Here is a 26,800-nt window from a genome sequence, read left to right as displayed (position 1 = left end):
GATTTGGACATGTTGGGCGATTGGGCAGATGCAGTATAATGTGGATAAATGCAAGGTTATCCACTTTGGTGGCAAAAACAGGAAGGCAGATTATCTGAACGGCAATAGATTGGGAGAAGGGGAAGTGCAACGAGACCTGGGTATCCTTGTGCACCAGTCGCTGAAGGTAAGCATGCAGGTGCAGCAGGCGGTTAAGAAGGCAAATGGTATGTTGGCCTTCGTAGCGAGAGGATTCGAGTACAGGAGCAAGGATGTCTTGCTGCAGTTGTACAGGGCCTTGGTGAGACCACACCTTGAGTATTGTGTGCAGTTTTGGTCACCTTACCTGAGGAAGGATGTTCTTGTCATGGAGGGAGTGCAGCGAAGATTCACCAGACTGATACCTGGGATGGCAGGAATGACATATGAGGAGAGATTGGGTCGATTGGGCTTATGCTCGCTGGAGTTTAGAAGAATGAGAGGGGATCTCATTGAAACTTATAAAATTCTAACAGGACTAGACAGACTAGATGCAGGAAGGATGTTCCCGATTGGGGGGAGTCCAGAACCAGGGGTCACAGTCTAAAGATAAGGGGTAAGCCATTTCGGACAGAGATGAGGAGGAATTTCTTCACCCAGAGAGTGGTGAACCTGTGGAATTCTCCACCACAGAAGGCAGTTGAGACCAATTAATTAAATATATTCAAGAAGGAGTTAGATATATTTATTAAGGCTAAAGGGATCAAGGGATATGGGGAGAAAGCAGGGACAAGGTATTGAATTTGGATGATCAGCCATGATCTCATTAAATGGCGGAGCAGGTTCGAGGGGCCGAATGGCCTACTCCTGCTCCTATCTTCTATGTTTCAATACATGACAACCATCAACGCTCTACGCTGGCAGTCAAGAGATCTGTGGATCCTATCTGAATGTCAGCATGTACCCCTCTGTAAGGTTCGCAAAATATCGGAAAATTTCAACAGCCCCCGAAGATTAGTTGATTAAAGAAAACCTGGTTGGAATGTACCTTAAAAACCCAGGGCATCAAAGATGGCTGCCAGGCCTCGTGGCAAAAGAGAAAGACAGCCTGACTGAATATCTCCCATCACTGGCTGAAGTACTTGAGGTACTTAAACTGTCAATCAACTGCGGTTTAGGAAGTTCAACATCGAACAAAGGATTGTTTGTTTACAAGCTCTCAACAGTGTTGACTCAAGGGCTTAAGCACTTGAAGCTGTCAATCAATTGCGGTTGGAATGTAACCGCAGGACAAAGGACTGTTTACTGAACACTTAAGGATTTGTTTGTCCAGCACTTGAGAAATCAGTGGGATATTTTAAACTGAGCACAAACCAGTTAAACGAATGGGAAACGCATTCAAACCCATTACGGTCAATGGGGACAAATCGGTCCCTTTTGTGTACCCCGGATACGTCCAGATTTGGGCGTGAAGATAAGGGCTCCCAAATGGGGTATAAAGATAGCCCCTCAGGAAGCCATTCTCTCTCTCTCTCTGCCGCCTCACCTCCAGTGCCCTGCTTACCAGAGGAACAGCTCAGCAGCCCGCCCAAAGAAGTGGAATACCAGCAGTTACTTTTGAATTACTGGGGTCTCTCTACTTCGGGACGGTGAAGAATTCAAGGTAGGTCGCAGGGGCATGGAGCAGGCGTTTACTGGTGAGCATAGACTTTCTGGCCCATTACAAGGCAACCTAGATAGGTAGAAGGGGTGAGAATTATAGGGGAATTTTGTTAAATTATCATTTTTAGTCAATTTTCCCTCGATGTGTCCGTTTTCTCTCCTCCCCGTTAAGTAAAGTGTGCTGTATTCATAATTATTTTCACTGTATAGCAATTTATTCTTTATTTTTAATAAACGTTGGTCTTCTTTGCACCCAACCACGAGTCTCGTTTTGTCTATATCGCTACTGAAATAAGTCCAGCGGTCAGAACCAGAAAGGGAAGCGATTCGAAACCACACGGGGCCTGGAGCAGCTCAGGTACGCCTGACTGGCCAGACAATAATCCCAAAGCCAAATACCACCACCCCTCCCTTTCTACGCCTCTCACCACTGGAGTCCGACAACTCATGAAAATAAGCCTGGCCCCTGCATATTGTAGGTGGGAATTCTCGTGAGAACAGGAGTTTCCAGCTACAATATGCAGTGGTTGAATCACTTCACAGTAGGACTTGGGAGCAGTGCCGAGGGGGAGAGAAGGGGGGCAATGGAAGGTAAAGGGGAAAGTGAAGATTCTAGCAGCAGCACTCTGGGGTGGGGATGAAGAGGAGCTCCAGCATGAACTGGGAAAGGGAGGGGAGGGAGGAAGTGCGAGCGTGAATTAAGGGGAGAAAAAGAGTGCCAGCTAGAACTGAGGTCTTGCAGGGGCGAGAGTGTTGATGTAAATGAGGGAAGAAGAGTGCCATCTTTAACTGGGGGCTGGCGAAGAGCGTCACCTTGAATAAAGTACAAGTAGAAACTTGAACTAGGTTGGAGGGGAAGAGGAGATCCGGGTTGAACTGAGAGGGAGAATAGTGCCAGTATGAATTGGGAGGGACAAAGGAGAAGGAGTTGCCCCTGTGAAAGGGCAGGGAGTTGGATTGGATGCAGTAGGATTGATTTTAACTCTGCCCGCCCAGCGAAAACTGGGCACAGTGGCAATTAAAAGTGAGCAAGTAAAATACCCGACCAATTGCAACGCTAAGCTGCAGGATGCAAGCAGAAGAGGTGCCCGCCTAAAGCAAGTGGGGTCCTAGTGCACCAATATTACCCTGCTGCAAATGTAACTGGGGTGTGAGCGGGGAAGCAGCTGTGGCACTTTCAACTTTGGTCTATAAACTGGGGCAACTCACAAGGAGCTTTTGGTACACCAGGCTTCTGCCCTGGGCGTGCTGGCCCCCCCCTTAACGACTAACATCTCTACTCAGCCTACAACGCCAGCGACTCATGCTTCACTCTGTGCAGCCTGATCTTCATTGCTAAATATCTATCCGAGATGCTGCTCGACGCACGTGTGGGCAACGGTGCTTGGGGCCGCAGCCCGGAGAATGAGATTCCCCACGCTCTGTAAAGAGAGAGCAGATGGGACGTTACTAGTACTGAAGCACAATTATGCATTCAGGCGTTTTCAATACATGCACAATGGAAAACTTGTGTACAGTGTGTAGGGGCACACTCGCACAAGCGTGGAACACAAGATTAAGACAGTACATACCTTGTTCTGGTGGACCTCCTACTCCCTGTGTATCAGCGTCTTCTACAGCCTCCCTCCCTATTATTGCCGCCATATTGGTGCAGTTAAAGGCTGCTGCTCCAAGGGCCCGCCACCTGTTCCCTTCCTTGCCCTCCTGCTGTGTGCAAGCTTTGCCTTTAAACATAAGAGCGGTTAAATTCAGAAGTGAGTGGAACCGCGTAAACTTCTTCCAGCAGTACATTCGCTGCCTTTCTGGTAGCATAGTGCAATTGTCATTGGCCCCTTTTAAATTGTACTTTTATGTTTCTTAACATTGTGTGATTTCCACCCACCCCACCCCCAAATACTAGCAGACCTCTCGTGGCATTGCTCCCCAGGAGTCAAATCATAAGCTGTTTTATGTCATGCATTATCAAAGCCACCGATTTCAAAGTTGCTTATGAATCATGAAAATCACAATTAAACAACAGCTTATATTATTGGAACCGTCGCCTTCTCTCAGGAACTTGTTCAGCTCTCTCTTAAAAGGCGGTATTCACTTCATAGCTACCACATTTCTTGACAGCAAGTCTCAGACAGCAATGACTGTGAAAATAAATATTTTCTGGCAAGTACTGAGGGGAGGTGATGTGGTTATAGGTCTGCTGGTAGGGTGGTGTAGGAGTTGTGGGGTGTGAAGGTATCGAGGAGGGAGTGGGTATCAGAGTAGTGGAGGTTAAAGGATCAGGGGTATAAGTCATATTAGGAGACGAGAACAACAACTACTTGTAGTTATACAGCGTCTTTAAAGTAGTAAAACGTCCCAAGGCGCTACACTGGAGCGATTATCAAACAAAAATTGATGCTGAGCCACATAAGGAGATATCAGGGCAAAACAGATAAGTTTTAAGGAGCGTCTTAAAGGAGGAAAGAGAGGCGGAGGTGTTTAGGGAGGGAATTCCAGAGCTCAGGGCCCAGGCAACTGAAGGCACGGCCGCCAATGGTGGAGCGATTAACATCGGGGATGCGCAAGAGGCCAGAACTGGATGAGCACAGAGATCTCGGAGGGCTGTAGGAGATTACAGAGATAGGGAGGGGCGAGGCCTTGGAGGGATTTGAAAAGAAGGATGAGAATTTTAAAATCAAGGCACTGCTTAACTGGAAGCATTGGAATGGTGGTGGCGGAGGGTGAGAGTTGGTAAGAGTGGGAGGAGTGGAAAGCAGATTCTGGTGGGTGCAAACAGTGGAGGGAGGTTGCGGGGTAGTGCTGTGTAAAGTGGGACAGCCATGCCTGCGATTATGACTGGGAACTGCATATAATCTGCGCTTTCACTTTTCATAGTTTCATACAGCACAGAAAGAGGCCATTCAGCCCATTGTGCCTCTTTGAAGGAGCTGTCCTATTAGTCCCACTCCCCCACTCTTTCCCCGTAGCCCTGCAATTTTTTATTTATCATAAAGTATTTATCCAATTCCCTTTTGAAAGTTACTATTGAATCTGCTTCCACTGCCCTTTCAGGCAGCGCATTTCAGATCATAACTCAGTGCATAAAAAAAAATTCTCCTGATCTCCCCTCTGGTTCTTTTACCAATTATCTTAAATCTGTGTCCTCTGGTTTTCGACCCCCCCCCCCACCCCCCGCCAGTGGAAACAGTTTTTCCTTATTTACTCTATCAGAACCATTCAAAACTTTGAACACCTCTACTAAATCTCCCCTTAACCTTCTCTGCTCCAAGGAGAACAACCCCAGCTTCTTTAGTCGCTCCACATAACTGAAGTCCCTCACCCCTGGTACCATTCTAATAAATGAACAGAGAGACCATGGGGTATGTGTGCACAAGTCGTTGAAGGTGGCAGGGCAGGTTGAGAAAGCGTTAAAAAAGCTTACGGGATCCTGGGCTTCATGAAGAGGTATAGAGTACAAAAGCATGAAAATTATGATGAACCTTTATAAAACACTGGTTCAGCCTCAACTGGAGTATTGTGTCCAATTCTGGGCACAGCACTTTAGGAAGGATGTGAAGGCCTTAGAGAGGGTGCAGAAAAGATTTACGAGAATGATTCCAGGGATGAGAGACTTCAGTTACGTGGATAGACTGGAGAAGCTGGGGTTGTTCTCCTTAGAGCAGAGAAGGTTGAGAGGAGATTTGATAGAGGTGTTCAAAATCAAGAGGGGTCTAGGCAGAATAGAGAGAGAGAAACTGTTCCCATTGGCGGAAGGGTCGAGAACCAGAGGACACAGATTTAAGGTGATTGGCAAAAGAGCCAAAGGCGACATGAGGAAAAACTTTTTTACACAGCGAGTGGTTGGGATCTGGAATACACTGCCTGAAAGGGTGGTGGAGGCAGATTCAATCATGGCTTTCAAAAGGGAGTTGGATAAGTACCTGAAGGAAAAAAAATTGCAGAGCTACGGGGAAAGGGCGGGAGAGGGGGACTAACTGAAGTGCTCCTGCAGAGAGCCGGCACGGGCTCGACGGGCCGAATGGCCTCCTTCTGTGCTGTAACCATGCTATGATTCTATAAATCTCCTCTGCACCTTCCAAGACCTTCACATCTACCCTAATGTGCAGTGCCCAGAATTGAGCACAATACTCTAGCTGAAGCCTAACCAGTGATTTGTAGAAGTTTAGCAAAACCTCCTTGCGTTTGTACTCGGTGCCTCTATTTATAAAGCCCAGGATCCCGTATGCTTTTTTTTTTAAACAGCCTTCTCAGCTTGTCCTGCCACCTTCAAAGTATCTGAGAGAAGTGCTCAGGTAGCAGGAGAACCATCCAGCAACACATCTGACAGTAAACTTGCGGTGGGTGGCACTGTCGAACAATGCCACGTGTGTTGGAAACAACTGAGAGGACTGATCAGGAGGCAAGTAAAGTACACAAGTGAGGTGGTCGAAAAGCGTTACAGGAAGTAGGTCTGACAATCTATGCTATAGGCAATAGATTAGTAGTGAGCTTCAGTAGCATTGCATATGTTAAGTCAGTGGATACTTTGTACTAACCTACATAAACAACAACAACTTGTATTTATATAGCTCCTTTAACGTAGTAAAACATCCCAAGGTGCTTCACAGGAGTGATTATCAAACAAAATTTGACACCGAGCCACATAAGGAGATATTAGGGTGGATGACGAAAAGCTTGGTCAAAGAGGTAGGTTTTAAGGAGCGTCTTAAAAGGAGGAAAGAGAGGTAAAGAGGCGGAGAGGTTTAGGGAGGGAATTCCAGAGCTTAGGGCCTCGACAGCTGAAGGCAGGCCACCAATAATTTTTTTTTATTGCTTCATGGGATGTGGACATCGCTGGCAAGGCCAGCATTTATTGCCCATCCCTAATTGCCCTTGAGAAGGTGGTGGTGAGCCGCCTTCTTGAACCGCTGCAGTCCGCGTGGTGAAGGGACTCCCACAGTGCTGTTAGGGAAGGAGTTCCAGGATTTTGACCCAGCGACGATGAAGAAACGGCGATATATTTCCAAGTCGGGATGGTGTGTGACTTGGAGGGGAACTTGGAGGTGGTGGTGCTCCCACGCACCCGCTGCCCCTTGTCCTTCTAGGTGGTAGAGGTCGCGGGTTTGGGAGGTGTTGTCGAAGAAGCCTTGGCGAGTTGCTGGTGGAGCGATTAAAATTGGGGATGCGCAAGAGGGCAGAATTAGAGGAGCGCAGATATCTCGGGGGTGGGGGGGGGGGTTGTTGTAGGGATAGAGGAGATTACAGAGATAGGGAGGGGCAATGCCATGGAGGGATTTGAAAACAAGGATGAGAATTTTAAAATTGAGGCATTGCTTAATCGGGAACCAACGTAGGTCAGCGAGCACAAGGGTTATGGGTGAATGGGACTTGGTGCGAGTTAGGACACGGGCAGCAGAGTTTTGGACGATTACGTTTATGGAGGGTGGAATGTGGGAGGCCGGCTAGTGGTGTATTGGAATAGTCAAGTCTAGAGGCAACAAAGGCATGGCTGAGGGTTTCAGCAGCGGATGAGCTGAGGCAGGGGCGGTACCAGGCGATGTTACGGAGGTGGAAATAGGCGGTCTTAGTGATGGTGCAGATAGATCATCAGGGCACTGATTATGGAGGTTCAAAAGAAATCAAATAGCCTTTTTATTACAGTGTATTGTGGATGCGTTGGTAAGATTTTTAGTTTTGAATTCTGTGACTGCGTATTTATTGAGATTTTCCACTCTGGTAACAATGCGGATGGGAAGTTTGACGGGCGGGATTTCCATCCACCCGAGTGGCTCATCCTCGTTTTCAAATCCCTCCGTAGCCTCGCCCCTCCCTATCTCTGCAATCTCCTCCAGCCCCACAACCCTCCGAGGTATCTGCGCTCCGCTAACTCTGGCCTCTTGAGCATCCTTGATTTTAATCGCTCCACCATTGGCGGCCGTGACTTCAGCTGCCAAGGCCTTAAGCTCTGGAATTCCCCCCCTAAACCTCTCTTTCCTCCTTAAAACCTACCCCTTTGACCAAGCTTTTGGTCATCTGTCCTAATTTCTCCTTACGTGGCTCGGTGTCAAATTTCTTGTCTTATAATACTCCTGTGAAACGCCTTGGGTGTTTTACTATGTTAAAGGCGCTATATAAATGCGAGTCGTTGTTGTTCAGAACGCTAATTTTCTTGGTGAGCTCTTAGTAGTGTTCACTGCTTCACTGAGGTGGATAGTGGGGGGAGGTGGTGGGTGGGGGGGCGGGGAAGAGCTGCGGGTGGAAAATCACAGCTGCTACAGATGGGAGACTGCAGTAGCTCAAAAGGGGCCGCCTCTCCCATACACAAGCAAGAGTGGAGCATCTGGGAATCAAGTCAAGTCGGCCACACTCGCTGGGCCGGGCCCTTCAGCCTGTAAACCCTCCGTACCAGCCCAAGCAAGGCTTGACACCAGTAAAATGCTGGCGTGACGATCATCCAGCATTGCTGAGGGGGGGTAATGATGGAAAATGGAAATGTGTGACATCAGTGCATAATTATGGAGGCTGCTGTCACTTTTGGCAGATATTCCCATCGATGCAAACATGAGCGGGGACCTGGAATAGCAGTTTCCCGATCCGTTTGGTGCCCCCCCGGTCACCCCAGTACTGCCAGAGAAGTGGCTTCAGGGCGGAGGAAAATCTGACTGGATGTGTTGTTTGATAAGGAGGAGAACGTATTATTAGCTTGCTGTATTTTAAGTACATTTTAGAAGAAACAAAATGTAGGTAAAACAGAGAAAATGGTAGAGAGAAATTATAGATATTGACACGAAATTAATGCAATTTAAAAAAAATGAAATCATATAGTTCTTTTACATTAATTGTTTATGAACAAATGGAATGGGATTTAAAAGAAACTGGTGTGTAATGTGAAATATTTTTTAATGTATTTTTATATGTATGTTATGTACATATAGGGCCCGATTTTCAGCTTGTGTGGGAATTGGTCGGATTTCCCCGAATGTGGGGTTTCTGACACACATAAAAAAGTGTCAGCCAGCCCCACGCAATTTTCCCTCAATTGGCCAATTAATTCCCAGCATGTGGGAAGCCTTGCTAATTGTCTAAATCGAGTCAGAAATCCCCACAGTATGATGTCATCATTCGTGGTGCTTTCAAGGTCCATAGCAAGCACTGCATCCTCTGAAGGCTTCCAAATGAACCATACAGGATGGCATAAGGAGCCTGCAGCAGCTGTGGCCAGTGCCAGACCCCGAGCTGCCTTCAAATTCGACGAGGCTTCACTGCAGGCATTATTGGATGGGGTTAGGGCCCACAGGGAGGTCCTCTTCCCTAGGTCAGGGAGGAAGAGGCCTCCCACTGAGACCAATGCTGCATGGATGCAGGTGTCAGCAGATGCCAACTCGCTGGGAGTCACCAGAGGAACCTTGGCATTATATCTCTAACTCCTTCCTTTACTCCCCCACAGTACCATCCAGAGCCCCCGTCCTCACTGTGGAGGAGGAAGAGGCTGTGCAGCCAGACTCCTCAGAGGAAGCTCCAACCTCTGAGGGTGCAGCGTCAGCAGAAGTAAGCGCACCCAGCACCAGCGCAGACACTCACACCTCGGGGGGACCTTTGGGACATAGAGTAGTGTTGTCACCTGGTGTTTCACAGCTGGCAAGTGAGCCTCAGCAGATTCTGGAGACAGGGACAGCAGTGGAGAGTCCTCGTCGGAGGGCGCAGGGCTCTGCCAGCTCAGCTCAGCTGCGCTGCATCTCGACCCTCTGCCTCTGGGTCCATCCGCAAGAGAAGAGGTGATGGATCTCCATGCACAGATGCAGGAGTCTCCGGCAGGTTTTGTCTCCAGGGTCGCTGCGAGTGTGGAGCGAATGGAGGAGTCCATAGCGACCATGAGCAGAGCCTTTGTGGAGTCATTGGTGCATGAACGCAGCACCATGGAAAGGTTGGCAACCTCCATGGAGGAGATAACTCGCCAGCATACGGAAAACATGGTGAGTGCTCATAAGAGAATGACATCTCTTGAGGAGCGTTGGCCATCTGTTGAACAGAGAAACCAGATCTTCATGGAAGTCCTTCTGAGTAGGACTGCCAGTGCAGAAACGGGTCCCACTGGCCCCCTAAAGCGCAGCAAGGTGCTCTCAAGCCACTTCCAAGCGCTGGCCCCTTCTGGCTTGTGCAGCTTCAGGTGAGTGAGCAGCAGCCTGGTGCTCCTGGTAATCATCCTGCTGTTCCTGGTTCTGCTGCTGCCACCTCTGCTGTTGGAGATCCTCTAATGCCAGGAAGGGAAGGTGCCAAAGGCCTCCCATGCTTCTAGCAGATGCCTCGGTTGAGGAGGTCCTGAGTTAGGGTGGCGAGAGGGGCTTCCCAGGAGCTCACACTGAAGAAGTGTGTGAGGCTCCAACTTTCTGCAGCTGCTCCTAAGGCTTCAAATAGTTCCCCCAAGCCTTGATCAACAAGGTCCTGCAGCCTGCAAATGCTGCCTCTTTAAATATCTTCAGCCTTCAGCGACCTGCTGCTGCAAGCAAGCAAGCCAGCTGTTTTCACACCAGCTCTCATCGGCGGGGTTCCCCGCAGGCGGGTAAAGCCCCAAAGTCACAACGGCACGGGAAAATCCACTTCAACAAGCAGATAATTGCTCGTTAGTGCTCCGACGACCAGTCCCGCCAGCGGCGGGTGGGACTGAAGCGGGGCGCGTGAAAACGGCAGTCCGAAAGTCGGACGGGGCGGGGAATCAGGCGGGGGGGGGGGGGGGTCCCGACCCGCTTTTTCCGCGATTTTCGGACCACGGCCGCATGAAAAGTCGCCCGACAGCTGCCCGAAAATCGGGGCCATAGTGTATACATCGCTTGTGCACAGTAATTTGTACAGATAATTTATATGAAATATCTTTTATATGATATAATAAAAAATATGCATAGAATGTGTGTGCTGGGGAAGATTATGTTTACGTCACGTGTACCTGACAGAAGATGAATCCTAAAGCAAGAAGTTAGGGTCCGGCGTTTAAGTGGGAGATTTGTTCTCAAAGGGGATAGCAAAATACTGCGGATGCTGGAAATCCGAAATAACAGAAAACGCTGGAAAAACTCAGCAGGCCCGGCAACATCCGTGGGGAGAGAAACAGAGTCAGCGTTTCGGGTCGAAACCCTTCGTCAGGACTGAGAGAAAGGGCAGTTTGGGGGTTGGGAAAAGCCCCCAAACTTGCCTTTTGTTTCATTTCCTGCCTTTCTCTCAGACCCGAAACGTTGACTCGATTTCTCTCTCCACGGATGTTGCCTTGCCTGCTGAGTTTTTCCAGCGTTTTCTGTTGTTTTCAAAGGAGATTGGAGTGTTGCAGATTGTTATGTGAAGTTACATGTGTGACAAATGGAGGGGGTTAAGGAACATTGAGGTAGGAGGGAGATGGAAAGAACGGGACTGTTGGTGGTTGGGAATGGGAAACAATGGTAATGGTGAATGGGCGGTAAATTGAGAGTTTGGATTGAGTGACGGGTGAGCAATGAAAGGTTAGAGGAGAAAAGGAGAAGTAAAGTTCGCAGCTCGAGAGGGCTTGGCAGTGAGACTGTGAGATGAGATGCAAGTAGGAACGAGAGAGTTAGGCTGATGCTGAAGGCGTGAATAGCGAGGTAAGCGAAGATTCTATATCGCCGCTGGGGACAGGAGTCTTCGGGTTTAGAGTGGGTTTGAGGGCTCCAGTCCAATTGCAGGAGGAGGGGCAGGTGTCCCAGTAGTGGTGAGAGGAGAAGGAAAACCTTTCAGCAAATCCAACACCCAACGCAACTCAACCTCTCTTCTCTGCTCAGCCCCCCTCCCCCTGCCGCTCCCCCCACTGCGACTGAAGATTACCCCTTCCCCTGTGACTAGATGCTTAACTCAAGACTGTGTTTTGCAGTTTGGCAGGTCTGTGATTGCGATGCGGAGACTTTGCAGCACAAGGGGTGGCTCTGGAGCCTGGCAGCAATAAGGCGGGTGGGCCTGAAGTCTGGCAGGAGTTCAGAGCAGAGGGGTGAATGGGAGTTTTGAACATCTGAGAGAGTGCCATAGTATTGAAGGAGTGGTACTGGGATTTGGTAGAGTCCCAAGATTTAATAACACAGAGGTGGTGATCCTGGGGTTGGGATATCCTCGTCAGGGGGTGTTATCAGCAACGTGGCAGTTGTTCAGGAGTTAGGCAGGACTAATGTGTGGTTTAACTGACCGGAGGGGTTCCTGTGACTTGGAAGTACAGCGGTATGATGGAGAGTGGCAGGATATAGCAGAACTATGCATTTGGAGGTCTCAGCAGTGGTCAGTCGGGCCCGGGCTGTGGCAACTTTGGGGAGTAGGGGTCCAGGGTCAGACAGTACGGAGGGTGGGTTTGGGGGTCGTCTTGAGATTTGATAACACAGTGGGGACCCAGACAGAGGGTGCCCTCCCATTCTTCACCTCCCCCCCCACCCGCCCCAATCTCATGCACTCACGTATTCTCCAATCACCAGCAGTGCAGAGCAGAGCAGAGCAGGATGACAATGACAGAGGTGGGAACCTGTAATCACAGAGGAGAGAGGACACTGAGTTTGGAGGGGGGGGGGGGGCGGGGCAATCTGATTGTGAGGGGCAGTTGCCCCGTATCCTCTCCCAACACATCCTTCCACTTTCTCGCCCGAGCCTCCAGCACGGTTGCAGCACTGAGCTGTGAAGCAGGCGTTTAAGACTTGCAGCTTAGTACCGCATTTACGTAAAAACTATTTATTGAAAGCGCGTTAATCTATTGTCCTGATTCAGCATCTTGCTGTATTATTTGGCTTCTGTCTTTGAATTAACTTGTACATAAATCTGACACTTAGGCCTAGAAATCCGTCTCGGGCGGTGGTTCAGTGCAGGCGTATCGGATCGGCCGCCCGTTATACGCAGCGCCTGATGGTCAGCTCTATCGACTGCGATGAAACCGAGTATCAGGCATTGCATATAACGGGCGGCCAATCCGATACCGCCCGAGATGGATTTCTGGGTCACAGGGCTGGATTTTGATACTGGAGGCGTGTGCAAGGTGGGACTACAACTTTCGGGGTTGTAGTCCCGCCTCCATCGAGTTGTGGCCAACCCACGCGATTTTCCCCTGATTGACCTTGTTGAGCCCGCCCAGCTGGCTCAGCAGGCCAATTAAGGGCCACCCGGCAACAGGTGATGTCACAGATTGACATTTCATCTGTCAAGAGCTTTTGAAGCTGTCAAACACTGACAATCTGTACTCCAAGTTAATTCCTTCCTCTCAGGCTGATTTAGAGATCTCTCCAGAACAGAAAGCTGAATGCTGCAACTTTTGACAGCTCGCGGCCATTCTGCTTTCTGTGCCGGTGAGATGAGGGACTCCCGAGACCCGAAGGAAGGAAGGCTGTAAAGGTAAGTAAAGGTTAGTAGAACTTCTTTAAACACTTTACACACACCAAACACACTTACCTCTGCACTCATGCACCCATCACTCACCTGAACACCGGACATCTCGACCCCTCCAAGCCCTTCAGCCCGACGGTCCACCTCCTCTAACTTGGCGTGGTTTGGAGCCGTCGGGAATCCCACACTTCAGGAATGAAAATAGGGATTAGGCTAAAAACTGCCTGTTAACTACCTGTTAACAGGCAGTTAATTGGCACTAATCCCCTTCCCGCCTCGGGGAGGCGGCTCCCAGCACAGGTCGCGTATCCGCCTCCTTTGAAACTGGCATGGAGGCGGGATGGATTCGTGCCCCCCCGATTTCGGGATTTTAACCCCCCCACACCACTCCAATCCTGCCTCCACAGCCCAATGAAAATCCTGCCCATAGTTTCTGTTTGTACTCATTAATCTTATCATCTTTTAGGAAAGCCAGCAGAACATCACCTCCAGTGAACTACATATAGAATTAGGGGTTAAGTTTAAACAAGGGCCGCTAACTAGAAAGGCACAGGTTTCAGATCATAAGCAACTCATCCTTGTTTTCAAATCCCTCCACGGCCTCGCCCCTCCCTATCTATGTAATCTCCTCCAGCCCTCCAAACCTCTGAGATCCCTGCGCTCCTCAAATTCTAGCCTCTTGTGCATCCCCGATTTTAATCGTTCCACCATTGGCGGCTGTGCCTTCAGCTGCCGAGGTCCTAAGCCCTGGAATTCCCACCCTAAAACTCTCCACCTCGCTACACCTCTCTCCTTCTTTAAGATGCTCCTTAAAACCTAGCTCTTTGACCAGGCTTTTGGTCATCTGCCCCAAGTCATCCTTATGTGGCTTGGTGTCAGATTTAGTTTGATGACGCTCCTGTGAAGCGCCTTGGGACGTTTTTCTACGTTAACGGCGCTATATAAATACAAGTTGTTGTTGTTGTCTGCTTATGGAACCTACATCTTTGCCATGAAGGCAAAATAATAATGTTGGGAAAACAGCCAAAACAGCAATGGGGGCGGGGAGGCTGACATTTCGTATGTGAGCATGAAACCTAAGGACTGAAGATAGGGGAACGACAGAACTGATCGTTTTAGTGCCGTACATGTCCTTGGACTGGGACTTACTCTGTGCCAGCCACAGCACAAGCAAGTACAGTAGTTAACGTGCATTGAGGGGGCTGGGCACCGAGGGAATTCCGCCTACAGTGCAAATAAAGCACTTCCACAGACTTCTTGTTCCTTTTAGAGCAAGCGCAAACTGAAATCGAGAAGAAATGGCAACTGTGGTGAGGGGGAGGGGAGTGGGGGCAGTGGTGGGGGGGGGGGGGGAACTTGCCGTATGAAGTACTCACCCAGCTGCCCATACATGCTCTGTTTCACATTAAATCAAATTTCTGGTGTGGAGGTGGGGTGCGATCGCAGTGCCTGAGGGGTCGCTCCCCGGCCCACGGGAATTGTGAATTTGCTGCAGTTTGAAGGTGGCGCTCGTCCAGTCAGAGGGCAGAGTTGCTTCTGCTATTGAAAAATAAAAATCACCAACTTGGGTGGAAAGTAGTGGGGGGTTGGGGGGGCGGGGGGAGGAAGTCTCGGACTCAGGGTCCCCTTCATATTCAAATATAGCCAAGTGTATTCTTTATCTCCGTATTAGGGTGCATTATAGCTTCGTTTTACTTTGCTGCTCCTCTCCACAAGTCATCACACTTTGCCTGGGTTTTCCTCCAGATCTTCACGGCGGTCAGGTTTGAGTTGGCCCAGTCGGTGATGTCGTGCCATGCTGTTTGCGTCTCGTAAAAATTGGTGAGAGGCAACCCAGCCCCCGCACGGCCCAACCCAGCCCCCGCACGGCCCAACCCAGCCCCCGCACGGCCCAACCCAGCCCCCGCACGGCCCAACCCTGCCCCCGCACGGCCCAACCCAGCCCCCGCACGGCCCAACCCAGCCCCCGCACGGCTCAACCCAGCCCCCGCACGGCTCAACCCAGCCCCCGCACGGCCCAACCCAGCCCCCGCATGGCTCAAACGGTTCTCTGCTTTTCTTGAAAAAGCGGTTATTCAGGACCTCGAGGTCCACGTCAGTGAATCGTTTTTCAGAAGATTTGCACACTTCAGTTTGCTAAACCAAATACGTGTCGTTGATACCAGTTGAGGAAGGAAACTGTTGTAAAGTAGAGAAATGCAGCAATGAGATAAGCTGTTTTAGTAATTTTGGCAGGACACAAAGTTCCACACTTTTGGTTTGTGCCTTTGCCTTTTCTCTCTCCCACATGGCAGCTGTCTCTCACTCTGCCAGCGCATTTCACACTTCATCGAGAGCCATCCTTTGTCTCTTTACCTGTCCTATTACCATCTCGTCTCACCTTGAATATCTCTGAATGTCTCCTCACCTCTCACAGACCTTTCCTTTTGTTCTTTCATCCCCTCCCCCATTTCCCAGCCCCCAAACTTGCTTTTTAATCTGTTTCATTTCCTGCTTTTTTCCTCAGTTCTGACGAAGGGTTTCAACCTGAAACGTTGACACTGTTTCTCTCTCCACGGATGTTGCCCTGGCCTGCTGAGTTTTTCCCAGCGTTTTCTGTTGTTATTACAGAGTTCCTCTGCTCTGCTGTGAATAGTGCCATGGGGCTTTTTACGTCATCCTGGGCGAGTGGCTGGGGCCTTGTTTTAACATCTTACCTCAGCTCCGACAGTGCGGCGCTCCCTCAGCACTGCAACTGGAGTGTCAGCCTGGACTTTTGTGCTCAAGTCTCTGGAGCGGGACTTGAACCCCACCCGGCCTTCTGACTCAGAGACGAGAGAGAGCGCGCCACCCGCTGAGCCACAGCGGACAGCTATAGTGCCAGAGAAGTGTGAAACCAAAGTTATTACACGTGTGCTCCACTTGGCTGGTACGTTTTCGTGGCCGTAACGAATTAGCCGAGCACAAAGTCATCCCCAGCAAAAATCATGCTTATGTCATTTTGATTTGAGCCATTAAAAAAAAGGAAAGTTCACACAATTCAGAAAAGAGAATAAAGCACTAAATTTATGATTCCCACCCTCCAAAAAAAGGAGTTTAAAAAGCACAAATGTTCAGTGCCAAAGAATGGACGTCTATTTTTGTTCTATTTGACACAAAATCTATCAATGTCACTTTTAAGTCATTTTTCGTGCACATCTTGAAATGGGAGATTTATTCACTTTTTTAAAGAAAGACTTGCATTTATATAGTGCCTTTCACATCTGCTGGACATCACAAAGCGCTTTACAGCCAATGAAGTACTTTTGAAGTGTAGTCACTGTTGTAATGTAAAAAACACAGCAGCCAGTTTGCACACAGCAAGCTCCCACAAACAGCAATGTGACAATGATCAGATAATCTGTTTTTAGTGATGTTGATTGAGGGATAAATATTGGCCCCAGGACACCGGGGATAACTCCCCTGCTCCTCTTCGAAATAGTGGCCGTGGGATCTTTTACGTCCACCTGAGGGAGCAGACGGGGCCTCGGTTTAACGTCTCATCCGAAAGACGGCACCTCCGGCAGTGCAGCACTCCCTCAGCACTGCAGTGGAGTGTCAGCCTGGATTTTTGCGCTCAAGTTTCTGAGGTGGGACTGGAACCCACAACCTTCTGACTCAGAGGCGAGAGTGTGACCTACTGAGCCACTGGCTGAAACACCAGTGTAATACTACTGGTGTAATATTCTTCAGCTGCTGAATGAATCACCCTCCTCATTGCATGCCTAAAGCCAGCAGACTGGGCAGTGGGGGCTGCGGGGGGAGGGGAGGGGGGGAAAAGAGATGTGGGGCGAGAGAATTAACAATGGCCAATGTCCTTTAGAATGGTTTATCCCAGCTGGAACCATGTGCTTTCTCCCATTATATTCCTACATTTTATTCCAGAAATAGTACAACGAGCCCTACCCTGGTCTCAAATTTTACTCGGTTTAAATTCTTCACCTTTTCCAGCAATAAAACTAAGCGTTTTCTTCAGCAATCTGGTATCCCCCATGGCACAGATTCAATTATTTTCTGGTTCTGGATCAGTTCCAGGCTATTCCTTGCTACTTTTGTACCAGTTTAAAGTCTATCAATTAGGATAAAGAAAAAAAGGGAAGCTTATGACAGATACCAAGGACTCAATACTGCTGAAACCCTACAGGAGTATAGAAAGTGCAGGGGTGAAATTAAAAAGGAAATTAGGAAAGCAAAGAGAAGGCATGAAAAAATATTGGCAAGTAAAATCAAGGAAAAGCCAAAGATGATTTATAAATACTTTAGTTATCCTCTTGCTCATAATGTAAGAGTACGGCCTATTAGGGACCATAAAGGTAACCTGTGTGTGGAGGCGGAAGACATGGGTATGGTTCTTAATGAATACTTTGCGTCTGTTTTCACAAAAGAGAGGGGCGATGCAGACATTGCAATCAGGGAGGAGGAGTGTGAAATGTTAGATGAAATAAACAGTGAAAGACGAAGTATTAAGAGGCTTTGCATCTTTGAAAGTGGATAAATCCCCAGGCCCGGATGAAATGTATCCCAGGGTGTTAACAGAAGTAAGAGAGGAAATAGCAGAGGCTCTGACCATCATTTTCCAATCCTCTCTGGCTACAGGTGTGGTGCCAGAGGACTGGAGGACTGCTAACGTGGTACCCTTGTTTAAAAAGAGAGAAAAGGATAGACCGAGTAATTACCGGCCAGTCAGCCTAACCTCAGTGGTGGGAAAATTATTAGAAAAAATTCTGAGGGACAGGATAAATCTTCATTTAGAAAGACACGGATTAATCAGGGCATACGGTCTCGTACCAGCAGGTACTCATGAGCGAATAATTTATTATTTATTACTGTTGTTTTATTTATTAACACTGTATTTCTATTAGTATTTTTATAATTGTTATGCCATATTTATTCCAATGTTGGGAGGACTCGTAAAAATCAACATTTCATTGTGCAGTACACACGTCTGCTGCATGTATGACAAATAAAATTGAATTGAATTGAATTGAATTGACAGTCAGCATGGATTTGTTAAGGGAAGGTCGTGTCTGACTAACTTGATTGAATTTTTTGAGGAGGTAACAAGGAGGGTCGGTGAGGGTAGTGCGTTTGATGTAGTCTATATGGATTTTAGCAAGGCTTTTGATAAGGTCCCACATGGCAGACTGGTCATGAAAGTAAAAGCCCATGGGATCCAGGGCAATGTGGCAAGTTGGATCCAAAATTGGCTCAGAGGCAGGAAACAAAGGGCAATGGTCGAAGGGTGTTTTTGTGACTGGAAGGCGGTTTCCAGTGTGGTTCCGCAGGGCTCAGTACTGGGTCCTTGGCTTTTTGCGGTCTATATCAATGATTTGGACTCGACTGTAGGAAGTATGATTAAGAAGTTTGCAGATGATACAAAAATTGGCCGTGTGGTTGATAATGAAGAAGAAAGCTGTAGACTACAGGAAGATATCAATGGACTGGTCAGGTGGGCAGAACAGTGGCAAATGGAATTCAATCCAGAGAAGTGTGAGGTAATGCATTTGGGGAGGGCTAACAAGGCAAGAGAATACACATTAAATGGTAGGACACTGAGAAGTGCAGAGGATCAGAGGGACCTTGGAGTGCATGTCCACAGATCCCTGAAGGTAGCAGGACAGGTAGATAAGGCGGTTAAGACGGCATACGGGATACTTGCCTTTATTAGCCGAGGCATAGAATATAAGAGCAGGAAGGTTACGTTTAAGCTGTATAAAAAAACTAGTTAGGCCGCAGCTAGAGTACTGCGTGCAGTTCTGGTCACCGCATTACAGGAAGGATGTGATTGCACTAAAGAGGGTGCAGAGGAGATTTACGAGTATGTTGCCTGGGCTGGGGAATTTTAGCTATGAGGAAAGGTTGGATAGGCTGGGGTTGTTTTTCTTGGAACAGAGGAGGCTGAGGGGAGACCTAATTGAGGTGTATAGAATGATGAGGGGCCGAGATAGAGTGGATAGGAAGGACCTATTTCCCTTAGTAGAAGGGTCAACAACCAGGGGGCATAGATTTAAAGTAATTGGTAGAAGGATTAGAGGGGATTTGAGGAGAAAGTCTTTCACCCAGAGGGTGGTGGGGGTCTGGAACTCACTGCCTGAAAGGGTGGTAGAGGCAGAAACCCTCATCACATTTAAAAAGTACTTGGATACGCACTTGGAGTGCCGTACCCTACAGGGCTACGGATCAAGAGCTGGAAAGTGGGATCAGGGTGGAGAGCTCTTTGTCGGCTGGCACGGGCAAGATGGGCCGAATGGCCTCCTTCTGTGCTGTAAATTTCTATGATTCTATGATATGATGAATTGTTTGACCATCAGATCATCTTCCATTAGAATGGCACTGAAAATACACAGAGGACTTTGGAATCTCTTTGCCCAAACCCTCACACCTAATTGCAAAAATTAGTTCATTTGCTAATGTTTACTGTCTGCGCTGTTGACTTCTCCAAAGTGACAATGACATGAGTCGCCTGAACTGGGATTCCACCCGCCCTCGCCCCGTGTATTCAGCACATTTCTTTCATTAACGAATCCTTCACCTGAAAGGTGGCCAGGATCGGGTAGAATTTTGATTTGGTGAGATTAGACTAGATGGTTAACTTCAGGGCCTTGGGGGGGGGGGGGGGGGGGGTGGTCACAGGTCGGTTGACTTACAAAAAACTAGGCATTGACCCAATGTTGTCTTTCAAATCAATGGAGACCTTGGGAGGTGAAATTAAACTTAATCAGGGCCACAAAAGCGCAATCTCACACTCTCGACTCTGAGGAAGAGGATTTTAATGGAATTCCTTTCCTTCCTGACATTTGTTTTTTGAGGGGGAGGGGCAGTTTCTTCTTGCGGGGATGAGTGTGGGAAGAGTAGAGCTGTGATCCAACTTGGCATCTTCCTTGTAATTCATTTTAAAAGTTAAGATAGTAGACAACACTCAGATGAAAAATCATAGTCCTGATTGATTGTATGCAAGGGTTTCCTGCAACTGACCCTGGTTTTGTAGCCAGAATGCAATACAAGTTGTTATTTTGGATTGAACATCAAGTCAAACTCACCTGAATAACTAATACACAAAGGCATAGATCAATGGGGGGAGGGAGTGGTAGCAGAATGGATTACTAGTACAGTAATGTAACCAGAGGTCTAGACTAATGATCGGGAGACACAAGTTCAAATCCCACCACGGCAGCTGGGGAATTTAAATTCAGTTAATTAAATAAATCCGGAATAAAAAGCTAGTATCGGTAATGGTGACCATGAAACTTACGGATTGTTGTAAAAACACATCTTTCGGGAAGGAAATCTGCCGTCCTTACCTGGTCTGGCCTCCATGTGACTCTTAACTGCCCTTAAATAGCCTAGCAAGCCACTCAGTTGTACCAAACCTCTCTGACACACCACAGGGACTGCAGCGGTTCACGGCGGCAGCTCACCACCACCTTCTCAAGGGCAATTAGGGATGGGCAATAAATGCTGGCCTTGCCAGCGACGCCAACATCCCATGAATAGAAAAAATGAGGCACAGCCTTTCCCCTCATTAATAGAAGCAACAGTAATGTGGCCGATAATGGTTATGGAAGACTTAATAACTAAAAGATGGTTGGTTTTTTTTTCTGGCGGGAGGGTGCGTGATGGGTGCTTGATCATATAAAGACTTTTTCATCCAGAACCATAAAGGTATGCTGCTCTCACCCATGAGTAAAAAAAAAATTAGATTATAATCAAAACATTATACACACATTAGGATTTTTTTTTTTTTTTTTTTTTAAGAAAAAGCTTTTTATCCTGAATTGCAATATAGAAACACAGTTCTTCAGCTTTTCAAATGTTGTTCACAAAACATGATCTGCATCAATATCTACCAATAATATATCACATCATACATAATATATTTGTTAATGGTCGTGGAGCCTATGAACAAACAATATACGTCATACTGAGAAACAAGTCAGTCAGCACTGGCTAAAGCTAGGAAATCAATGAATAACATGTTCTTACCTAATTGCACAGATTTTCTTGTAACGTTATCAGAAGTCATTGTGAAGCATTTCCTGTGTACACCTCATCCTGATTTTGGTCGAGTAGTAAGCCCATTGCTGCCTGTCTACGATTTCCTGGTTTGTCAGTGTAATTATTGTCCACGTGTATAGAAGAATCACTTGATGCAGGCGACGCATTGGCTGTACTTATTGTAGCACTAGCGTAAGCAGAACTGCTGTAACCGATAGCAAGCTTGTGTGTCTCTTTGTCGATTTGTGCTACTGTGTTTAGAGGGATTATTTGAGGTCCAGTACTGGGTACATTGTTTCTTCCCTGCATCCCAAACAGGGACATTTCAGCTTCTTTCTTGCTCTCATCGAATGAGCTGTAAGTAGTAGAATTCTGCAAATATCTGGTGTTTGTTTCCAATACAACTGAATGATCAGCTCCAAACCGGAGCCGCGACACTGGCAAATCTCTGTTGGCTGCTATAGTGCTGTGAGCAACATCTGCTCCTGTGCTGTTTTCCAATGTGTCGTAAAAAGCGGGATGTTTTTTCCCTTCATTTGACTCTAGATTGTCTACATATCCTGGGGTATGCAAGCTAAAAATGTCTTGGTTATCGGACAGTAGTCTTTCATGATCTTGGTTGCTTGCATGTTGCAGTGCTTGGGCAGAGAGCTGTTGTTGAGGGCTTGGAAAGGGTTCCGCTTCCAAGGCAGATTGCTTTAGGTCTGAATAGAGAGAGACAGTCTCTTGCATATCATTACCAGGAAACCTTGGGGGGAAATTTTCATCAGGCATTGGTGTAGAACAGCCTGAGGAATATAAGCTACAATACTCTTTCTGATCACTTTTTTGTACTTGAAAGTTTTGGGCATTTGAAAGAGTTGGGGGCATACTGCTATCTCCACTATAGGCATAATCTAAACCACAGTCTGTGCTTTCGGAGAATACAGGATTTGTTCCTTGAGCTTTATGTAATAGTTTTGATTTGCGGACAGATTGTTCTTTTTTATTTGAAGTACAAGGACTTCTGGTATTCCTCGTCTGTCTTGGTATTGTATTCTTTCTAGAAGGAAATGGGGGAGATGCTGGAAAAACCAACGGAGAAGGGCTGGGCATATCAATTCGTTTACGTCTTCCATACACAGCTTTTGAATCACTGGGGAAAGGTACATGATGGTTCCACTGACGTTTGGAACCAACTTTTGGTCCAGCTCTTTCAACAGGCGTTGTTTCATCCCAGTCCATCATTAATTTTTCTAGACTGGAGAGACTGGATTTTTCTTCGCTCGCTATATTACTGCAAATATTAATACTTCCTTCAGAATTTTCAAATGGTGTGCTGAAGTGGGATGACAATTCTGTGAAAGTCTCGGGGAATGGCCTTGGCTTTACTTTCTGAGGTGTATAGTTTGAAATATCCAAGATATCTTTTGATTCGTTCAGGTTGCATTCCAACACTGGGGTGTAATGGTGATTAAAATATGCCATGTTCCCATCACAAAGATTAAAACTGGATTTACAGCTCAACTGAAGTCCTCTAGAAAATGCCATCCTGGAGGTATCAGCTGATAACTGCAACGAATTAAAATATTTCTGAGATGTGTGGTCCATAGAACAAGCTGCATCTGATTGACTTTCAGAAGTTAAGGATGCTTGTAAAGTCAGTGGGCTGCGGTCTGGCCTAAAAGAATTAAATGAAGAAGCCTTATTAAAGTGTAGGTTTGAACCAATTGCATGTTGACTGTATGCATCAGTCGAGGTGGCTTGAGAAGAAGTAACATTATTGCTGGTGTCATAGCCAAATGTACAATCTCTGTTGCCTAGAAAGTCGAGACCAGAGAACTCTCTAGGTTGCTGCAATACATCTGAATTGTTGAAACTTTGAGCTTTCGGTCTGTAATTACTATAATGACCGTAGTTATCTGGAGCCTGTTGACATGAAAGTCCAGCCTGTCTAGAGAGAGGTGGCTGAGGAGCAATTCTTTGGAAAGTTTCTGTATCAGAAGTATGATATGAGGAGCCATAATCAACACTATCAGAATTATCTGCGATCATTTGTGGATAAGCCTGTCCTGTTGGATTTACATGCTGCTGGCTGCCAACACAATTCGGAGAACTGGTTTTATCAAAACCTTCTTGGTAATGTGTCAAGTGTCTTGATGGTTGTGTTGAATTACTGACTCCAAAACTTCCAGTTATATTACATGATTCTTGCCCAGCCTGTGAAAATGATAAATCCATCAAATCTGAAGAATCATCTGAATCAAGTAGAGAACGGAAATAACCAGCAATGCAACCGGGACTCTGTTGAGCAACATTGCTTTGGCTGGAGGAAAGACGACCCATCAAGTATCCATTCCTGGACACAGAACTTGATTCCCAAATAGTGTTGGGAAATGACTGTGTTGACATACCTGGGTAAGACGGATACAAACCATTTCTGATTGGTTGCTTTGAAGGATAACTTTGACTCACAGTCCAACAATTTTCATTTTGTCTTGCCCATTCTGAATTTTCAGCATTCATGTTCTGAAAAATGCCATGTTCTGGAAATGGAAGTGCCCGCTTGTATGGTTTCCTCCTTTGAACTGGCTTCTCTTTCATTTCTGTGCCCCATTTGCATTTTCTTGCATACAATTTTGTTTCACCCAAGAATATCCGTTTTCGCTTTCCAATACCTTCAAAGAAATCGCTAAAAGTAGAGGACGATTCTGCAGATTGTCCTACGTGCCTTCCTCGTGAGCAACCTGCTTTTCCACCTCTCCTTCGAGTGCCTGCTAACGTACGATAAAACTGAGACATGTCCTGATGCACAGAAGCCGATCTCTGAAATGATCCAGGGTCACTAGGGGACCAACACCTGGGTGGCGAGCATCGACCCAAGATCAGACTCTGTTTAGTTAAAAAGGCCAATTTGGACAAAACATCTGCATAGTCTGTTGTACTGTCATTGGATCCAGCAATATACGTAGGCTGCGGTGGAGAAAGTTTATGGTGCCTTGGCTTTCTTTTCACGTGATTGGCAGTTTCACTGCTACCTTCTGGTAACACTTTTCTTGGCCTTCCTCTTTTCCTTTTAATGACTACAGGAACATCACCTGTAGGCAGCACCGCAATCTTGTTTTTCCTACCTTTCTTCACCGCTGGTACTGCAGCCGTGTTCTCCTCTGGCACAGTAATGAAATGCATTTTGACTCCTGCACTCAAATTGTTCTGCGTTAAAAGCTTTTGGCACATTTTTGCTTTTCTTTCTGTATGCATCAGGTACTTCTGAATATTGACTTTTGTTATCTTAACTAACATCTTGCGACTCCCTTTGCATTTAGATTTTGGATTCTTATTGAAAAGTGTCCTTTTAAGAGGCAACCGAGAGACCGCTCCATAATCTTGACATCCTTCTGCTGAAGCTGAAGGAATAGAAATATTCTTGCAGTATTTTTCAAACTCAATTTGTTCCAAGCTGTTTTCTCGATTATACTGGATCATTGTCTTTTTTCTCAGGGCGTACTTTTTACACGTTGTCTCGGCTAAAAGCAGCCCAGCCTTTATCTCCTCTTCATTCTGGCTGTTGTGTTTCAGAATACCAGCTTTGGAGCTTTCACAGTTTACGTGGTGCCTATGTTCCGGCACACTGTACAATGAGGACATGTTTTCAAAGAAGCTATTGGCAGGCGATACCGCAGACGAGATCAGAGCTTCGATTTTAGAGTCGGTGTTGGCTGGATCAAACTTTTCAAACTCAACACGCCTGTGGTCACAATGGTCTGCGCTCTCCTTTCTTTGCGTTCTATCCATTGCTTGCCTTCTGCTTGCCATCTGCGATTTAGATCTCATACGCAGGCTTTCCTCCGGGCTTCTAATACTGCTAGCAAGCACAACTGAAGAAAAGAAACGATACTGTAATCCTGTCTTTTCATTGTTTGCTACTTTGCTTCCATTACTTTGCAAGGTGCTGGAGTCAATTTTAAGTGCACCACAACTGAGTTTGATGCCATTACTTTGCATGTCATCAGACAAGAGCTTTAAGTCTTTCATGATATCTCTTAACGTTACCACAGGGTACAAATTATGTTTGCCACTGCCACATGTGTTTTTCAGCAATGTCACAATGTTGCCTATGTTTCTTTTCCCAGTTCCCAATGTAGCATTTGGAAAACTTCTATGGAGTGTATCAGTGGATATTTTTTCATCTGCAACTTCATTTTTTTCAGCTTTACCCATGCTGGCTTGGTCTGATCTTATGTCTGACTTAAGACTTTCCTCGTTATAACAGCTTTTTGTATTCCTAGTCTGACAAATACCAACCGAATCCACTTGAGCCACAGTGTCTGGTTCATTATAAGTGTATGCATTTGAATACTGACCATCTTTTACATCTAGAGACCCATTGAGTAAAGCAACACCTTCTGTTTCTTCAGAGCCCTTAGAAGGTTCCTTAGAAGCGGACATTTTTTTTTATTGTGGTTGGTGATTTGGTGAGGTGTATGTTCTCCTTTAATACAGTTGAAATGGTTTACTCTTTGAATGAAAATGTTAGCAGCATTGGAATAGGTGTTGGTTTGTGAACTCCTACAGTTTATGGAAGCACCTATAGTTAAAACAAATTTAAAAAAATAAAAAAATAAAAAAAACACATGCTGGTTTATTTTAAACTGCCTACATATGATCTTGCTATTTATATATGTTCAACAGGTCTCCGCAGAGAATATAAAATGTTGCAGATTATAGTGGCATATAAACACTTTGTAATCGGAGAAACAAAAAAAATATTTGGTCAGGTTAGCCAAGAGCACATTTTAAAATAAAGCATTCTGTTGTTCTACTTAATTTAAGGTTTGAATCCTGGAATTAATTAAGTTATTAGTGTTAGGAGAAAGTGCAGTATGTTTGATCCAATATGATGATATTTTAGTTAATATATCAAAATAACCCCCGGTGTTAATTTGATGTGATTAGAGCTTCCATTTGAAAACTTTAATTTAGTAGAACAATTTAAAATAAAGTATGATATTGTCAGAAGGTTGACTACCCCAGGCATAGCAATGCTGATTCTCCAAATGATTGTCTCCATTTCATAGATGGGTCTATTTTTGATTCTGCCAATAGGGAAGATATGTGTCTTCAACTTTTTCATTTTAGTGTAAATTAATATTCTCATTAAAGGCCTCCAACATTCTCCATTGACACAGTGTATAATTTGGCCTTACGTCATATTTTTACACAAACGTTTCATGCCGATTTAAACTTCGAAGGGTCGTAAAATTGGAAAAAGGTGGGACCTACATTAAGGAGACTATTGTTCAAAGAAACATTACAATGCCTTTGGTAAGCATTCTGCCTTTTTCCTTCACTTCAAGTTTCCTTTACAAACAATTGGTTATCCCAAAGGAGTCCTAATAAGGAGGTTGGAGGATCTAATGTCACACCATGCTCTATCAGAAAAGGCTCACAGCTGGTCCAAGATTGAGAGGAGGAAGTGAAACGTAGAAGGCAGTTTCCAACGTCATCTCCGGGCTTTCAGTCCGAGGTCTTGGCAGCTGCAGCAGAAACCGTGCAGCTAGCTTTATTCTACTCCTGTCGTCAAGAAATCCAGCATTAGATATCCCCATTTCCTTGGGGACCTGGGCAGAAGTTTCAGTGCAAATGGGTGTGCCACATTCCTGTTGCAGAAACCAAGCAGACCACTATCTTCCCAGCTATATGGCAGGCTGAGTGTTCTGCTTGACATCTGCACCGTGCCAAATGTCCAGGCCTTCTCATCTTAGACACTCCCTGATCTAAGCATACTTAGAGACAAAGGGAATAGACTTCCCATTCTCTTGAAAGAGGGTCAATTGTCAAAGGCAACAACTGGAGG

The 26,800-nt window shown here is 46.4% G+C and overlaps 1 protein-coding gene across 7 annotated transcripts in view; it reads right to left on the bottom strand.

Annotated features, from left to right (window-relative positions):
• ahdc1 (AT hook, DNA binding motif, containing 1) overlaps positions 1-26,800 on the bottom strand; it is a 72,916-nt gene that overhangs the window by 9,150 nt on the left and 36,966 nt on the right. For 3 of the 7 annotated variants that reach the window (XR_015072959.1, XR_015072957.1, XR_015072958.1), the window contains exon 4: positions 20,953-24,821. The exons of 1 other annotated variant lie outside the window; for it this stretch is intronic. Coding sequence is in view for 1 of the 6 variants with exons in the window: in XM_085962998.1 (XP_085819124.1) it covers positions 20,989-25,392 (4,404 nt within the window). In the remaining 5 variants the exon portion in view is untranslated. Of the gene's footprint in view, positions 1-20,952; positions 25,558-26,800 lie in introns of those variants that run through there. 3 more of the 7 variants (XR_015072955.1, XR_015072956.1, XM_085962998.1) reach the window with 1 other exon arrangement.

Source organism: Somniosus microcephalus, chromosome 20 (genome assembly GCF_052327205.1).
Source record: "Somniosus microcephalus isolate GS21.2 chromosome 20, FLI_Smic_1.0, whole genome shotgun sequence".
Lineage (NCBI taxonomy): Eukaryota > Metazoa > Chordata > Chondrichthyes > Squaliformes > Somniosidae > Somniosus > Somniosus microcephalus.
This window is presented reverse-complemented; position numbering and strand designations above follow the sequence as displayed.